General features: G+C 44.9%; 1 protein-coding gene across 1 annotated transcript; it reads right to left on the bottom strand.

Moving 5' to 3' along the window:
- Positions 1–2,231: 2,231 nt before the first annotated feature.
- LOC146337456 (F-box only protein 17-like) lies at positions 2,232–6,806 on the bottom strand. The gene is made up of 5 exons (XM_084814640.1): positions 6,553–6,806; positions 5,040–5,151; positions 4,124–4,216; positions 3,306–3,444; positions 2,232–2,514 (listed from the first exon to the last, which is right to left on the bottom strand). Exons 1-5 carry the CDS (start codon positions 6,608–6,610, stop codon positions 2,377–2,379), a joined length of 540 nt encoding a protein of 179 aa, XP_084670766.1. The 5' UTR covers positions 6,611–6,806; the 3' UTR covers positions 2,232–2,376.
- Between the last annotated feature and the right edge of the window lie 11,824 nt (positions 6,807–18,630).

The raw sequence follows: 18,630 nt of genomic DNA on the forward strand, positions 1-18,630 counted from the left end.
ATTTGTGTGTGGCCCCTGATTGATTTTTTTCTGTGGGTCAATAGCCTTATATAGAAAAAAGGTTTCACACCCCTGCCTTATATGTACTAAAGCAAAGAGGTCCAAACAACGGTAAGAGGTCACCTGACCAGATCAGTCTTCCACATTATGGTGAAATGTATTGCAGTTGTATTTAAATTATAGTAATTTGGATCTATACACATAGTCAATGCAACCGTTATGCACACTTGTTTCCTCCTTTGCAGTTGGAGTGGAGGGCCCAGTCCTGAATGCAGATCCCTCAGATGCTACTTAACATGGAATGCATCAATGCGGTTCCAAAAGTAAAACTCTAGAGTCCTGGGGAATTTCCACACTATGCAGTTAGTGTGGAATAGCAATGCCTCGTTCGCTTTCTTTTTACAGGCATCTATATGCTGTTGTTAAAGGTAAAGGTGTCCCCAACCAGTCGTGTCTGACTCTAGGGTGTGGTGCTCATCCCCGTTTCTAAGCTGAAGAGCCAGCGCTGTCCGAAGACGCTTCCGTGGTCATGTGGCCGGCATGACTGAACACCGAGGTGCACGGAACGCTGTTACCTTTCCCGCCGAGGCGGTACCTATTTATCTACTTGCAATTTCTTGCTTTCGAAGTGCTAGCTTGGCAGAAGCTGGGACTAAAGACGGGAGCTCACTCCGTCATGCAGCACTCGGGTCTCGAACTGCTGACCTGCTGACCTACCAGTCTGCAGTTCAGCGTCTTAACCACTAAGCCACCGCGGCCCGTTTATGCTGTTATTACCCTCCTATATTTTCCACATGCTTCTTTTCTCAGACCACAGAAAATCTGACTTTTGTTTGAAAAAGAAGGAGCAGTAGTTCTTAATTTAAAAAAACACTTTTGCCTGCCATCAGAAGGGCAGCAGAGAGGGAGCCAACCTAGCTTCCCTTGGCAGGTTAAACTTGTTCTTGGCTGTTCTCCAAACTATACCCCAGTACCAGCAGCCAGAGCCAGCTAGAGCACCATCCTATCCCGTTCCCACAATTCCAGGGCAGGAAAGGAGAAGAGGGCCACAGCAATACACCAGCTCCCTCAGTAAGTGTGTTTAGGACTGGTGGCTTTTTGTGCTTTATAGTGCAGTGGGTCAGGGGGAGGGGCTGGAGAAATTTTATGGAGAAGTTTCACATCTTGAACATGAAAAAAGAGGGAGACAGATGGGTGGTGCAAATGAGAAGCAAGATGATGTCTTGTTCAGCTACTGAATTATTAATATTCATTGTAAGAGTTGGTTTGTGCCAGTTTTTAGGATTTGTCACACAATCCTATGTATGTTTACTCAGAAGTCAGTCCCATTATGTTCAATTGCCAATTGGGCTTTCTCCCAGGTAAGTGTGTGTAGGACTGCAGCCTTAGCTGCCTTGCCAAGATCTCTGTAAATTTAATTCGAAATAACACCCATTGGATTGCACTGTTAATTCCTGAACATTAATTTCTACAGTAAGCACAATTGCCAAATGCAGCCTGCTCTGTCAGCTACAAGTTTTGGTACAAGGTTGGCAAGAACCTGGCCAAACAAACCCTAGTAGAGGGAAGGGAAACAGAAAAAAATCAGTTGGAGGGAAGGGAGAAAGAAGAGGGATGTGTGTGTGTGTGTGTGTGTGTGTGTGTAGGCAGTCCAGCTGGGTGTGTGGACATTTCTGTTGGGTGGGGGAGAGATATAATGAGGATGCCTAGGGAAGGCTAATGGGTAATGTTAGGGCGCTAAGGGAGCGTGCAAGGGGGCTGTTTAAATGAGAAGGGATCTGTCCATGAGGAGAGTTGAGTTGAGAGGGTGAAGCTTCCAGAGGGTATCATATTTTGAAAACCTAAAATGTCCTCTGTCTTTTCTTGCTCTCTCACTATTGTTAGGATTCATCTGCCAGCCCAGTGCTATGGGGTTGGTTTACTAATCAGTTTTTCTTTCCATAACCTGTGATGGTCAAATAAAAATTATGAGTTTCAGCTGTTAGCATTCTTGAGTTAATTTCCCCATTTTGTTAGACTACAGTGCATAAACAACCACAGACATGCCACAGCAAAGATCCCAATATTTCTGGATTTGTCATGTACATGTGTATATATATGGGTTCATACACCTGTGTGAATGAGGACATTCAATAATACAGCTTTTCCCCAGGTCTCTCCTGAGCTTACCTTTCCCACTCCCAAATTAGCATATGCTATTTGAAGATGAATTAATTGACTTCACGATATGGATATCATAGGGGTTCTTTATTTTGATTCAAGCAATAATAATTTCCCTCAAAAACTCCCCCTCCCCCAATCTACATCATTTCTTGGCTTGGGAAGAACCAACAGAGGAGGAGTTGCGAGTGGTGAAAACGAGATCACAGGCTGTGGTCACGGGTTTTTTACTTGGACCATGGAATTTGTGACACGAGCTCCATAATGCCCTTTCCAGCATTTTGTGTCTTTCCCTTCATGCCGGAAAAGTACATAGCGAACTCCACGGCCATAACCTCTGAACATATTGGATATCTACAGAGGCAAAGAGAAATGGATGAAGACAAACTGAAACACAGCTTAGACTCGGCAAAACTGTCTAAAATCTTCACAGTGGGGAGGCTGGTAAAGAACAAAGCAAACATTCAGAATGTGTTGGTTTTGAGGGAGCACAAGCTGCATCGCCATATATTAATTTATTACAGTTACATAATAAAAATCAGTTTAAAATAATCATACCTTGCTACTCCTATTTAGGTTTTTGCTGGTTACTATGTCTCATTAATGTACAATTAGCACACACACTCCAGTCCCATGCACACACACACAATTTTTGGTTCTAATTCATTTTGGATCAGGATAATTCCTATGCATTGTACTTCATTCTACTTATTCTGCTCTATTTTATTTAATTTTAAAATTGCACATAAATAGATTAAATGATAAATCTTAGATGTAAAAATTGTATGTTTCTGTCTCCCCACCACCCCCTTAGAAGGCAGTTGGTTGTAATTTGCTGCATCTCTGGTGTGTTGACCATGGGTGCTTCCAGAGAAGCCAATTGCTCTGCCTCAGTCACAGAATGTTGCAGGTGGTCCAGACATTGTCACCTTCCTCTCAGAATCCTCCTGTGTTTTCCCACCCCTGCATCGCTCTTTTTCCTTAATGCAGAAAATCCGTTAAGGAAAAAGGACGCAATTGCGGCACACTGCCTTCAGACAGTGAGAGGAGTCCTCTGTCTGGACGCACTCCGTAATAAAGATGAAAGAATCTCAAAACCTAACAAAAGTAACTTAGGCCTTGCAGGCTGCTGTGGCAAAGTGCACCTTGTTATACTTGGTACTGCTCCCATCTGGGATCGGATTTGGGCTGGCCTTGAATTCAGCAAGTACTGAACGTTGGTCGCCTGCCAAGAGGGTGACATGGATTTTGTAGATGCATCCACAGTCTTCACGGGCACCCCACCTGTAGAGAAAGGAGGAGATGTTGGGGTAGAGCTGGGGCAGCAAAGTAAAGGATTGCATGGGCTGCAGAAAGATGATTTTCCCGAATGCACTGGAGCTTCAGATGCTCCTGCCTTTTAACATGGAATACCTGCAGGGTGCTAAGAACTGTAGAGGGCCTGGAAGCAGCATATTGACTGCTCTTTGAAAACGTAGGGGTAAGCACACCTTAGGGTGAGATTTCTCCACCTTGCCATTAAGTCCACAAGGGTTACTAGTCCCAAATCCTGTGAACAGCCCCACCTGCCCACACATATTTGTTTTCCGCATTTGACTCCTGAAAGTGTGGGATGGGTGTGAGGGGAGAACCAATTTGTGAAAAGATTCCCTTCCTGGCTGTAGGTCCCTTTTGTTGAGCACGGGTGACCAAGAGTGTGGCTATTTGCAAGCCTGGCTTTCTCCTTTCCCCCCTCCACAGTAGCTTATGTTAACTGTGACGGAGTGGAGCTAAAGAGGAGCTGTACTCATAGAATCATAGAATGGTTGGGTTGGAAGGGGCCTACAAGACCATCGAGTCCTACCCCCTGCTCAATGCAGGAAGCCTGATTCTCAGGTGGTTTCCCATCCAAGTACTAACCAGGGCTGACCCTGGTTAGCCTCCGAGATCAGACGAGATCAGGCACATCCAGCCCTTTACTCACCAGTCAGAGATCAAAATATGGGGTTGCTTGTCCAAGTGACACTCTGAAAAACCTTCATGCAGCAAATCAATCAGCTGCCATTTTGCACACCATCTTTAGGGGAAGGAGAAGAAACACAAAACACAAGAGAACATGTTAGCGTTACCATTCAATGTTATAGTATGCTGGCTTCCAAAAGCCTTCCCAATGGGTCTTTCATGCCTACTAAAGAATTGTGCAGTTATGATGTTTACTGGAAACAAAGCCCTATGAAGAGAGACTGAAAGAACTGGGCATGTTTAGCCTTGAGAAGAGAAGACTGAGGGGAGATATGATAGCGCTCTTCAAGTACTTGAAAGGTTGTCACAGAGAAGAAGGCCAGGATCTCTTCTTGATCATCCCAGAGTGCAGGACACGGAATAATGGGCTCAAGTTACAGGAAGCCAGATTCCGACTGAACATCAGGAAAAACTTCCTGAGTGTCAGAGCAATACGGCAATGGAACCAATTACCTGGGGAGGTGGTGGGCTCTCCCACACTGGAGGCCTTCAAGACGAGGCTGGACAGCCATTTGTCAGGGATGCTCTGACTTGGATTCCTGCATTGAGCAGGGGGTTGGACTCGATGGCCTTGTAGGCCCCTTCCAACCCTACTATACTATTCTATGATTCTATGTGCAAGACACTATACATAGTACTACGCTCCTTATTCTGGAGAAGGCTGGCAAAATCACAGTAACACAAAAGGAACAAAGACGTGGCGACCTGCAAAGGGAATAGCAATGAACAGTGGCAATAGAGAGAGGAGAAGCTAAGGGTCCACCTCCAGTGTTCAGCTGCGATTCAAAAGGATGCTGAAAGCCAGGATGGCCTCCCAAGTAACAAGAAAATGGAGTTGACAAAGAACCATTCGGGAAAAGCTCCCACAACAGACTCACTCGTGTGAAGAAACAAAGCAAGTCTGGGCCTCAGCTCCTTCAACACAATCCTTGTTTTCCTCAACACACCAGCCATCCCCTCCATTTTGGACATTCCAGTGCTGGAACTGATCTGTGGACACAAAAGAGAGAGTGTTAGGAAAGCTGGCACAGAGCAGAGGTAGTGTTTTCAGATTCAAGGTGTAAGTTGCCTTCAGTTGAAGTACTTCTGCTTAGTAAAAGGGTTGCTCGTGCACCAAGTCAGAGTTTTATTTTATTCATGTTCGGGTCAAATGGCCTGAAGAGAGGCAACCCCACACAGGCCCTTCGTAACACAACTTCCCAGATTACACCACTAAGAGCACAGGACTAAATTTATGAAGTAAATCACCCAAATGCATTCCTTGGGAAGGGATGCTGCATCTTAGTTGTAAACAAACGAAGAAAAAGGAAATCTGAACAGCAGGCATGTTTCATTATCTGTAAACTATAGAGGTCAAACTTATACATAGAAGCAAAATGGGAAGTGATAGTGCTGTCACAATTTAAAATAGCAAAAAGAAAACCCAGAAGCTTCTTGAATCTTGAAAGGTATGTGACACTCATCGGAACCCCATCCTTCGCCATCTCTCCTTTATTTATTTTATTTATTTATTGCATTTATACCCCGCCTTTCTCCCTCTTGCAAGGAACTCAAGGCGGCTTACATTATCCTCCTCCTCACCGTTGTATTCTCACAACAACAACCCTGTGAGGTAGGTTGGGCTGAGAGTCTGTGACTGGCCCAAAGTCACCCAGTGAGCTTCCATGGCCAAGTGGGGACTAGAACCCGGATCTCCCGGCTCCCAGTCCGTCACTCTCACCACTACACTACACTGGCTCTCTACTCCTTCTTTTACAGTCTTTATTCCTTTTCTCCTCCAAACTCAGGATTAACTTTAACCAGGGGATTACATTCAAAAACTACCCCAGAAAAGATACATTATCTATTGTTAGATGTTGGCTTTTTTGTTCCTCGTAGGGTGTCTCTTTTTGCATTGGCTACTGCAAGAACCCATGCAAAAGTGCTTTACATTGTCATGGTGATGCCCAGATTTGATAATGATTATTTTATTTTTATTGTTTTCGTTCTTTGTTTTATTGCTCATTTGGCTCTGCTTTTTATTTACTCTGATCGGAGCATTTCTAGAAATTATATTTGCAAATGTGATTTGTTGTATTATATCTTTTTGAATATGTCTGAATTGTTGCCAAGTCCTGTGGCCATAAGCAATAAAAGTTTGACTGACTGACTGACCAACCAAGAGAGCTATTTCCAGGGCCTGAGTTCACCTCTGGAAAGTGTTGAGGAATGGCAGAATGCACCTGAGAACGGACAGAGTGCCATAATGAGCCACTACACATCTGGGAATAGGGAGTAAGTATTTCCAGGTAACGGTTCTGGATTTTTGCTTGTTGAGCCCCAACAGTTTAGAAATGTGGGCATCCCCCCTCCATCTCCCCCTGCCTGTCCCATCGTTGCCAGCTCTCTTACCTCTTCCACAAGGGTTCTTGATCAGATTCCTCCCAAACTGCCCCCCTTGACAAGACATTTTGAGCAGTGACTGGCAGTGTTGAAGGTACCCACTGAAGCTTCCAGACAATGCGGCTCTCAGTTAAGACCCTTCACCTGTGGCACACCAGGCAACAGTGGGTCCCCAGCTCAAGATCAGCAGCAGCAGTTCATGTGACAGCAGGTTCAAATTCAGCAAGCAGTGGATGCTCTCCTGCTCTTCACTGGTCCTCTGTAGGAATTCACTGTGAGCACTGTCTTAAATACATTTCTCCAGGGGTTACAGGATGGGGCAGTTTTTACTTTTGGGAAGTACTTCCTCCTAGCTGACAGAGGAGAAGACACCAGGGGGAGGGCGCCCTCCCATCCCCTAGACCAGCTCTGGTTGGCTAGCAGGCAGAGGGCTTGCTATGGGCGGCCCATCGCCCAGCTGTTTGTCCACCGCTTGGCCTGAGCCCTGCTTTTTTCCTGCTTGGCAGGAGAGGCACAGCAGGCACGTGGGAGGCGGTGGCCTGCTCTCAGTCATCTGTGTTCTCTGGCTTGCAGCCTGAACTCTTTCCGGAACTACTTATTTATTTATTTAAAATATCTCTAGGCCATCTTTCGGGAGAGGAGCCTGCCCAAGGTGGCTTACGACAATAAAATACACCAATACAATTTCATTAAAAAAGCAATTTAAATCGGCGTAACGAAAACACATAATCAGAGGTGTAGCCATTTTGTCTGTTGCAAAACCAACAGCGTGTTGTGCTATCTTAAAGACTAACAAATATATTATGGTGTGTGCTTCATTAGATGCACATCTGATGCTAGTCCACAAACGTGCAGAGTGAGGAGAAGGAAAGGGGTAGAGAATTAGAAGAACAAGTGTGCATATGTGCAAAGCAGACTATGGAATGTGGATAGGAAGATACAGTCAATTAGCTGAGTTTGGCGTGGGGGTGGGGACATGGGACAGAGAAACCTCCACCTGAGGCAATAGTTGTATAATTCAGAAATGTTGGTAGCCGGTGGAAGTGACAGTCCAGGCTTCTGAGAAAGTGGTGGTGTCCTTTAACCCTGGAAAGCAGATTTTTTTTTAAAAAAGAGATAAACAGAGCCCAATTAATGTACAAGCAGGCCATGCAGCCAAAGGATTTGTTTTTCCACACTCTGCAAAGACTTGGGGAAAAGAGTATTTAAGATCCGCTCTGTCAGCAGAACTCTTGAGGGAAAACCAAACACCAAAGAGAACCAGGTAGGACACTTCCTGCTTCTGAGTAGACAACCTGGGCTGGCCACCAGTTTCTGTTGCTGTATCATTGGTAACTATCTGAATGAATGTGGGAAGTGTGAATGGATTGAAGTTAATGACATTTGATGCAAATAAAGGTGTCCCAGAAATTGTATTTAGGTTTTGAGCCTCAGGGTGTACCTCACCCAGTTATCCCTGAAATTTGTAAAAGGATGAGGGTGACTTCTCTTTGCTCAGGACGTGAGACCCTGGCGAGAGGAGGGTCTCTTTCTGCTGATGGAGGGTGGGCTGCTTGAAGTGCCTTCTGGTCTCTTCTTTCCCTTATTTGCTGGGAGTTTGATCCGGATGAGGTATGTTAGGGTTATGTCTGGTCTCTTGTCATGAACTGTTTGGTGGATTGTGTAACGTGTAATAGTGTGAACTGACCTACTGGTATATCTTGTGCTTATTTACATTTATGTATGTTTTAAATCAGGGGTGTCAACACTTTTCCAGCCCATGTGCCAAATTCTACTTTGGAGAAGCTCTCAGGGGTCACACGCCAGTGGTGGGTGGAAGGCAAAGGGCCAAAATGCCTGCTTATCTCAGCCTCAAGCTCTTCTTGCCAATAACTGAGCCTCAGGAGAGGCATTTCAACCATTCAGAATGGTGGGGAAATGCACAAAAGCCGGGAAACCACGTGATAGAACCAAAGAGGCACCATCTTAAAGTATTGGCAGCCATCTGAGGCAGTGGAAAGTCCCTCCTACAGTGGAAAGTCCCAGAGGAAGACAGTCTTATCAACTGCCTTGTTGAAACCAACAGTAACGGTCTGTTTCATATTAGGTACAGCCAGAGGAGCCCCCGCTCAAGTAGCCGCCGCTCCTGCAGCTGGTTAGAATCAGTTCCAGCTAGATCGCTTTCTGCCCAACTTGCAAGGACAGGTCAGCCATAGAGACATGTCAACTACGCGTGCTTAATGAAGTTCATGAATATTATGTGGCCCACCCCACATAGCTAATGAGGTCATTATACTGAATGTATATAAGCTGTACCAAAAACATATAGGGTGTGGTTCTCCTTTGTGGCATTAGCCGCGAGAATCCACCCGAACAGCACTGTTTGTCTCCTGCCAAATAAAACTGTGTTGGACTGAATCTCAGAGTTCTGTGTGTCTCTAAGGGGATATTGGCATACCCCTCCTAGAGGGAACTAACTTAAGCATAATTTGTGCAACATACGGAACAAGCGGTGGCCCTGGGAAAGGGGGTGGGGCCAGAGGAATGGGTGTGGCCACCTGGGGAATCCTGGGGGCTGGACTGTGCCCCAGGAGGGCCTGCAGGCCTGCACCCTTGTTTCAGATGAACTTTACTTGAGTTAATGCATTGGAGTGCATTGCAATTATGGTGATTGTATTTGTTTCTGTGAACCACGTTGAGGCACAATGTATAATGGAAAATGTGATATACAGATAAATTGATTATATGACTGTGACTTCACCATCAGGGCTGCCCAGTGCGCCTGGCAACACCCTCTGTAGAAACGGGGTGGGGGGAGAGAAAAGGAGCCCTGCCTGTCCCATTCCCAGCACAAAGCCTGGTGCCCATTGCCAGCTCTTCCCTTACCGCTTACCAGGCCTCAGCAGCAGGAAAGGAACAAGCAAGCCCCTTTTTCCAAAACGTTTTGGAGATTGTGGGGAGAGAGAAAGCAGGACAGTGGAGCAGCCAGGGCAGGAGGCTCCAAAGGCCCCCTGAGATCTGTCAGCACCACTGCAGCTCACCCAAAATTTCTTCTCCAGTGGAAGTGGAGAAGCGGAGAGCCAGTGTGGTGTAGTGGTGAGAGTGTTGGACTGGGAGCCAGGAGATCCAGGTTCTAGTCCCCACTCATCCATTGAAGCTCACTGGGTGACTTTGGGCCAGTCACAGACTCAGCTCACAGGGTTGTTGTTGTGAGGATAACATGAAGGAGGAGGAGGATTATGTACGCGGCCTTGAGTTCCTTGGAGGAAAAAAAGGCAGGATATAAATGGAATGAATGAATGAATGAAGTGGAAAATGCTCTCTCTTTACATAAGCATTTAACTGCTTGCTGTCCAGGTACAGACAAAAGAGTCATCCTTTCTGCGAACCCAATTGGCAGGCTCTTCCGCCTTTTCTGAAATTTCCAAGTCTCCAATTTATCCAGTTCAGTTTCATGGCAGTTTGTCTGCTTGTTCTTGTGTGTTTGCACACCTAGAGAATAATTTCTGGGAGTGTCTAAGGTTGGTCTGTTTTGTAGGTAGTTCTATGCTACATTCCATGTTAACTTTAGCCACTTCCTCAAAAACATCAGTGAAATCATAGAATCATAGAATCATAGAATAGTAGGGTTGGAAGGGGCTTACAAGGCCATCGAGTCCAACCCCCTGCTCAATGCAGGAATCCAAGTCAGAGCATCCCTGACAAATGGCTGTCCAGCCTCGTCTTGAATGCCTCCATGTGGGAGAGCCCACCACCTCCCCAGGGAATCGGTTCCATTGTCGTATTGCACTTACAGTCAGGACGTTTTTCCTGATGTTCAGCTGGAATCTGGTTTCCTGTAACTTGAGCCCATTATTCCGTGTCCTGTACTCTGGGATGATCAAGAAGAGATCCTGGCCTTCTTCTCTGTGACAACCTTTCAAGTACTTGAAGAGTGCTATCGTATCTTCCCTCAGTCGTCTCTTCTCAAGGCTAAACATGCCCAGTTCTTTCACTCTCTCTTCATAGGGCTTTGTTTCCAGTCCGCTGATCATCTTTGTTGCCCTCCTCTGAACCCTCTCCAGTTTGTCTGCATCCTTCTTAAAGTGTGGTGCCCAGAACTGGACACAGTACTCCAGATGAGGCCTAACCAGTGCTGAGTAGAGGGGAACTAGTACTTCCCAAGATTTGGAAGCTATGCTTCTATGAATGCAGCCCAAAAGAACATTGGCCTTTTTTGCAGCCACATCACATTGTTGGCTCATATTCAGCTTGTGATCGACAACAATGCCAAGATCCTTCTCGCTTGTAGTGTGGTTGTGCCACGTATCCCCCATCTTGTAACTGTGCATTTGGTTTCTTTTTCCTAGGTGCAGAACTTGGCATTTATCCCTATGAAATGTCATTCTGTTGTTTTCTGCCCAGCGCTCCAGTCTATCCAGATCACTTTGAATTTTGTTTCTGTCTTCCAAAGTATTCGCTATCCCACCCAATTTTGTGTCATCTGCAAATTTGATCAGCATTCCCTGCACCTCCTCCTCCAAGTCATTCATAAAAATGTTGACGAGCACTGGGCCCAGGACTGAGTCCTGCGGTACCCCACTCGTTACCTCTCCCCAGTTTGAGAAGGTCCCATTGGTAAGCACTCTTTGAGTCCGATTCTGTAGCCAACTGTGGATCCACTGGATCGTTGTTTCATCTAGCCCACTTTGAGCTAGTTTGCTCATCAGGAGATCATGGGGCACTTTGTTGAAAGCTTTGCTGAAGTTGAGGTACATGATGTCTACAGCATTCCCACCGTCTACAAGGGAGGTGACTTGATCAAAAAATGAGATCAGGTTTGTCTGGCAGGACTTGCTTGTTTTTGACAAATCCATGTTGGCTTCGAATGATCCTCCACTGTGCTCCTCCAAGGGTACCGCTTCATATGTTTTGAGTCGTAATGCAGGTGGCTCATTATCAGACACAATAGCAAACAAGCATTTTTAATACTGTCCCCATTTCACTTCTACCGCATAAGTAGTCACATTTGGCATTACCTTTCCCCTGCCTGCTCTCAGATTTACTTCCCTTTTGCCCTTTTGATTTACTTGCAGGAACCTAATTTGTTGGTGCCCTGGTGTGCCGATTGAGACACCGCAGTCTCATTTGCCCCTAACATAATATTCCAGTCCTTTGGTGAAACGCCTTGCTGTAAAGCAGGGATGGACAACTTGTGGCTCTCCAGATGTTTTGCCTACAACTCCCATCAGCCCTCACCATTGGCTAGGCTGCCTAGGCGTGATGGGAGTTGTAGGCCACAACATCTGGAGGTCCACAGGTTACCCACCCCTGTTGTAAAGCTTTAACATCGAACTTTTATTTACTGGAGTCAGGGCTGCCTCCCTCCTGCAACAAAGTATGTACACTCCTCCGCTTTTTCTTACTGCGCTAAGTTTGCTTGTGGACTCTAGCAAAGTGCCCCATCTTTGGCGTCGGTTCAGGGGTTGTCCTAAAGAATGGCAGGGGGTGGCGGCTCGCCCAGTGACAGCCCAGTCACAAGCACAGCATGTCCGCCACTGCACTTCCCCCCCGGGTCTCTTTTCTTCCATTGCATGCTGGGTGTGCATACTCGGTATATTCCCGCATTCGCAATGCAGTCACCAGAGCAGGCAGGGAGAGCATCAGTGAGGAGTGCACCTCCCAAATATGGGCATTAGTGGCTCTTCGGGGTCTGTGCAGGAGCCAGCCTTTATTTTTGGAAAATGGGGGTTCATGGAGGGCACTGATAGCCAATAGGACCGTGTTTTAGGCACCTATGCAAACTCGCAGGCTTCTCTGGCTTTCCATCTCATTCTCACTGAAGCAGGAGAGGGCAGAGAGTGAGCACTGGGTGTTCAGCCTCTGTTCTCCCTTTACCTGTGTCAGCACCGCCACCAGCAGCAGCACAACAGAGGGAGAAAAAGAGAGACACAGCGAGAAGAGAGTGAGTGAGGGCACGATGCCATTGGCTTACAGTCACCCTGTGCAGGGTGGGAGGAGCGGCGCAGGCGATCTTTGCCTCCCCTTCCCTGCACCCTGCATTTTTGCTTGGGGCTTTTTTGCCTCTCTAGTGAAAGCAACTTGGAGGGGGAGGGAGAAGGCTGGGGAGGCCTCAGGGTAACTAGTATCCTGGCCTCTCCAGTCTCCTCCCCTCTCCGCCCACTGATATGCCCCCTTTCCCCCTTTCCAACGTTGCGTTCCCAGCCTCGGAGAGACAGCCCTCACACTTCTTTGCACACTGGCTGTGAGGGAGAGGGGGGTTGCAGCTCTGATTCCCAGTCAGAGCGCTGTCTCCAACCTTGGATCTGGGAATCCGATCTATCCTATGGCCCCTCAGACACAGTCTACGGTCCATAGGATCATTCCCTGAGTGAGTGAGTAAATATGGATTTAATCGTATCCCCCCTGCGCCCCATTTCCCTTCTCTGTGCCATGGGGTTATGCTGGCTAAATGTGAATCTAAAGGAGTGCTTTTCTGTTCACCCTCCCACCTGCATAATTTTGCACTTATTGAAGTTACTTGACTCAGTTTACCTTCTCTGCAATGTGGGTTCTTGTTGGAACAGAAACATATGGCTTCAAAGGAGTGCTTTTGTCCAGCTGTGTGGATTCACCTCTCTCCCCCAGTTTTGCACTCCTAATCTTAAAGTAACCCCTGAACAGGGTTTTTCAATAACATCGAGGAAGTGTTTAAAATATGTTGACACAGGACTATCACATTTTTTTGCTTTTATTTCAACATTTTGGCTTTATGAACAATAAAGAAACTAACTTAGTTCAGTTTTAATGTTTATAACCCTAGGTCATAACACTATAATGCAAAGAAAATATCCAGAATATGACAAAGGTAAAAACAAGCAAATTGAACATAGATGAAAGAAAATGACTGATAATTCAGGGCTGGCAAACTAAAATTAAGGTTAAACATGCCCTAGTACTGATTTCCAAGTTTTATAAAAGTGTCTGTTAAGGAAATCAATGTAAAACATATAGCGCTTAAAATTAAGTATTAAACCATCAGTTTTCTCCAATACAGCCATCCATTTCCCTTTTCTGTGCCATGGAGATTGTTGATGCCTTATTAAATCTTGTGCACACTAGCTAATTCCATTAGGAAACTGGTGACACTTCTCAAGGTCTTTATGTCCTTGTTACAGAGCAAGAAATCTATCTTCTGGCAATCTGATGAGTTTGTTCTGATTTGTTTGAGGCAGATGAGGACAGAGAGAGAGCACTGAGCCATCGGCTTCTGGCCTCCCTTCACCTGAGTCAGCCGTTGCAGTAGCAGCACAGCAAAGAGAGAGAAAGACAGAGTCCAGGTTCAGGCGATCAGTGAGGGAAATAATGCACCCTCCCCACATGTGCCAGTCGCGCAATCGGGATTACTCTAATTACTCACGCTGCATTGTGGGTTGGCACATCATCCGAACCTGTGTGCGGCATGAGCGTAGTGCATTTTCGCCCACCCTACAACCGATGTCTTGCAGTATGGGTTGTAGGGTGGGTGAAAATGCACTATGCTCACGCTGCACGCTGAGTTCAGACAACACGGCAACCCGCAACACGGCGCGGGTAATTAGTGTAATCCCGGTCAGTGACTGGAGCACAGGGGTGAGGGAAACAACCAACACTGTGTTGTTTCGCCCATGGATATTCTGAACACCGTCTGAGAGAAGACAGTGCGTGAATGAGTGAGTGTGTGAATACTGATTTGTCTTATCTCTCCCCTCCTGCCATCCATTTCCCTTTTCTGTGCCATGGAGGTTGCTGCTGGCTAAATGTGAGTCCAAAGGAATGCTTTTCTATTCACCTCTACCCCAACTTTGCACTCATTGAAGTCACTTGACTCAGTTTCCCTTCTCTGTGAATTGTGGGTTCTTGTTGGAAGAGAAACATGTGGCTTGAAACAAGTGCTTTTGTATAGCTTTGCCAATTTCCCCTCTCTCCCCCAGTTTTGCACTCATAATCTTAAAGTAACCACTGATCAGGGTTTCTCAATAACCTTGAGGAAGTATATTAAATAAGATGACACAGGACTATCACTTTTTGTTTTGCTTTTATTTCAGCATTTTGGATCTATGAACGATAAAGATACTAACTTAGTCAGTTCAGTTTTAATGTTTATAACTCTAGGTCATTACACTATAACAGAAAGAAACCATCCAGAATATCACAAAGGTAAAAACAAGCAAATTGAACATAGATGAAAGAAAATGACTGATAATTCAGGGCTGGCAAACAAACTAAGTTTAAAAATCCCCCTTTAGTACTGATTTCCAAGTTTTATAAAAGTGTATGTTAAGGAAACCAATGTAAAACATATAAAACTTAAAATTAAGTATTAAACCATCAGTGTTCTCCAGCGGAGCCAGTTTCTTCGAGTGACCAGCCACGGTTTATCAAAACTTGGTTTGTCAGAACTCTGTTTCTTGTAAAAAAATATTAATTATTTTAATATGGTGTTTTTATTATTTTATCCTGTCTGCTGTTCACTGCTCCAAGATTTTTGGATGTGGATATATAATATACAAATATTATAAATAAATATACAAATATTATAAATAAATACACAAATTTTATAAATCAATAAATAAATATTCTGCCCTATTAAATCTTGTGCTAATGCCATTAGGGAACTGGTGAGTCTTCTCAAGATCTTTATGTCTTTGTAACAGAACAAGAAATCTATCTTCTGGCAAAGTGACCATTTTCAGTTGCCTGGTAGATCTTAGAGGGTAAGAAATCAGTTGCCTTGTAGATCAAGTTCCACTGCCCCACAATTGCAGCTGCACATCCAGGTGGAGATCCCTTCTTTCACCCCTCATGATAAGCAACTGGATTCCCAGGGGAGGTGGATGACCCCTGAAAGCCACCCTGATAAAACTGGTCCTGGTTTGGGTGACATGCTGACCCACCATAAGTTGTTGCAGACAACAACCCATCATGGTTTGGCACATCATGTGAACCCAGTCAGTGACTGCATTCACACGGCACATTAACCCATTGTGGGTTGATTGTTCGAAGAACCCACAATGGGTTAGCATGTCATGTGAATCCAGACCAGTTTTATCAGGGTGGCTTGTTTTTCCCGAACATTTTGAACACTGCCCTTTCAGTGGGTCATCCACCTGCCCTGGGAATCCGGTTGCTCATCATGAGGGGTGAAAGAAAGGATCTCCACCTGGATGTGCAGCTGCAATTGTGGGGCTGTGGAACTTGATCTACGAGGCAACTGATGTCTTACCCTCTAAGATCTATGAGGCAACAGATTTCGCAGTGAGGTGGCAGGATTATTAAAGTTCTAGCCTTTATGCTCAGCAGTTAGCCTTTGTCATTGGACAAGCTGAAAGCCTACGGCATTATGCTGACGTATTGCAGGGTCTCGAGCCAAGTACAGCACTGCTAACTCACGTTAATCAGGATCGAAGGAGAGACCTCAGTCTCTGTCCATTTCCATTTCTAGACTGCATTCGCCCCCTTGGCAGGACTCTGGGATTCCTAATTACAGCTTAGCCAGCCGTTTGGTCTCCCCATCATCACCTTCATCAGCTAAATGGGATTGAAGAGCATGAGATGTTGTGGTCTGAGGTGATAACCCCATAGTCTGTCCCAAAGCTGGTAAAGGCACGATGGGCTGTGCCCACAGAGGTTCCCAAGTGGTTGTCACTAGCATAGTATCACAACAACAACATGTTTATTGCTTTTAGCCATAGGCCATTGCAATGGAGCAGAACAAGCAACGTCCCTCAAAATGGATACAAATGAGAAATGCTAGGGAGGGGTTATACATGATATTTGAATATTACAAATAAAATACACCTTAAAACATCCACTAAAATAGAAACCTAGATCATGTTAAAATTGTTCACAAAAACTAGCTATAGAATCAACATTCATATAAGTACTAGCATAAATGTGAAATAAGGAAACACATGAAACTTGAAAATACTCAAAAATACAATGAAACTTAAAACTTGTTAAAATTCCTTACGAGGTAGACTTATCAGATCATTAAATCTCCCTTACGGACTACTGCCATCTCCTTCAGAGTTCTAGCTCTAATTTTCTTTGCTACGATTGCATACAAAGCAACTTGATGAGACACATATTCCTGTTCATCAAGTAGTAGATGGATTATTAGATGCTGGACTGGCCATCCAGTATAATGTGACGCAAAGTGAGACAAGAAACGTTTTCTAGGACAGGTATACAGTGAACAGCACAATAGTGTACTAAATCCTCCACACAACTGTTCCCACATACACAAAGTCTCTGATTAACAGGGATATGAGAGTACCTGCCATCCAAATAAGCAGATAGCATCTGTTGGAATCTTAGCTCTGTAAAGGCCTTCCTCAAGACTGGATAGATAATGGTTGTTGGGTACTGAGACAACTGGTGGTCTTTTTTAAAGGCGGCAAACCATCATGAAGAGCGGTTATTATTAATAATCTCCCTATCAAGGGAATGATGGACTTTTTCAATTTCTTGGTTAAAGCTGGGCTGAAAGCCAGACAAAGCTGCAGAACCAATGGAGATTGAGCACAGGTTCATTCTTATCTGGCAGGTCTTTGCCCATCCCTCCTGTCTCAGTTGTTCATACCAACATTTCTTAGGGAGTCTAGAATCTGCCAATTCATTCAGTCTGCACCAATATTATATCATACTTTTGTTAACTCTAGATTCGATAGAGGCAGACCAGACTCTGCTCTCAGCAGGGCTGCTGGTGTGCCTGGGGGTAAACCGAGTATTTTCCTTATACAACCATTTTGAAGTATTTCCAATGGGGCAATATTCCCTTCACCCCAGATCTCGGCTCCATAGCACATTTGAGGGTCTACTTTCCCAACAAATATTTTTAGGACTGGCTCTACTAGTTGACCACACCTGGAGAAAAAGAATGTCAGGATCTGTAGTATGGATCTGGATACTGTCAATTTGATTGCAGCATAGTGTGTTTCCCAACTAATTCTTTCATTAAAATGGATACCCAGATATTTGAATGAGCTACATTGTTCGATAGGATGGCCGTCTATTGTCTGTTTGTGCTTTTTGTTTCCTTTCTCGAAAACCACTATCTTGGTTTTAGAGTAATTAATACTAAGATACTAATTTCTACAAAAAGAACTAAACTTGACTAGCATGTGTCTCAAACCTATCTGGTTAAGTGACAGGAGGACTGCGTCATCCGCATACATCAGAATTGGGACCTTGTTTGAGCCAAGAGTTGCAGGGGAAGGTTGGGGATTCCATTTCTTGCGCTAAGTTATTAACAAAGTAGTTAAATACGAAAGGAGCCAAAATACAGCCCTGACGGATTCCCTGGCCAACTTTAATGTCTTCTGTAAGGTGACCATTTAATCCCACTCTTACCCAGGAGACATTTTTGTGATGGAGTGTTTTAATTAACCAAAGAAGTCTTGCATCAGTGTTGGAATCGGCGAGCTTTTCCCATAAATGGGCCCTGTTTACTGTGTCAACTGCAGAAGTTAAGTCAAGTGATCGTGATCAGCCATGAAGTCCTTTGTGTTCCCCTTCTGAAACAGAGAAAGATGCCCTCTTCCTCCTAATTGTGCTCTAATTTTTGTCCATCCTACCCCTCACATGGCTCACCCTTTTCCATTGAAACCCAAAGTTCCATTAGTGGCCCCCAAACCATTTCCATTATTGGCCCCCAAACCGTTTCCCGAGCTCCCTCCCTGCTCCTTATTCGGCAAAGGATAACTCCTCTGTCTTTTCTTGCTCTCTCACTATTGATAGGATTCATCTGCCAACCCAATGCTACGGTGCTGGTGTACTAAGCAATTTTTCTTTCTGTAAACTGTTGTGGTAAAATAAAAATTATGTGTTTCAGCTGTTAGTATTCTTGAGCCAATTTCCCCATTTTGTCAGACTACAGTGCATAATCAACGACGCACATGCCACGGTAACAATCCCAGTGTTTCTGGATTTCTCAGGTACATGTGTATATATATATATATGGGTTCACACACCTGTGTGAATGAGGACATTCAATAATGCAACTTTTCCCCAGGACTCTCCTGAGCTTACCTTTCCCACTCCCAAATTAGCATATGCTATTTGAAGATGAATTAATTGACTTCACGA

Source organism: Heloderma suspectum, chromosome 10 (assembly GCF_057233095.1).
Source record: "Heloderma suspectum isolate Gila_16-S chromosome 10, 16-S_ref, whole genome shotgun sequence".
Classification (NCBI taxonomy): Eukaryota; Metazoa; Chordata; class Lepidosauria; order Squamata; family Helodermatidae; genus Heloderma; species Heloderma suspectum.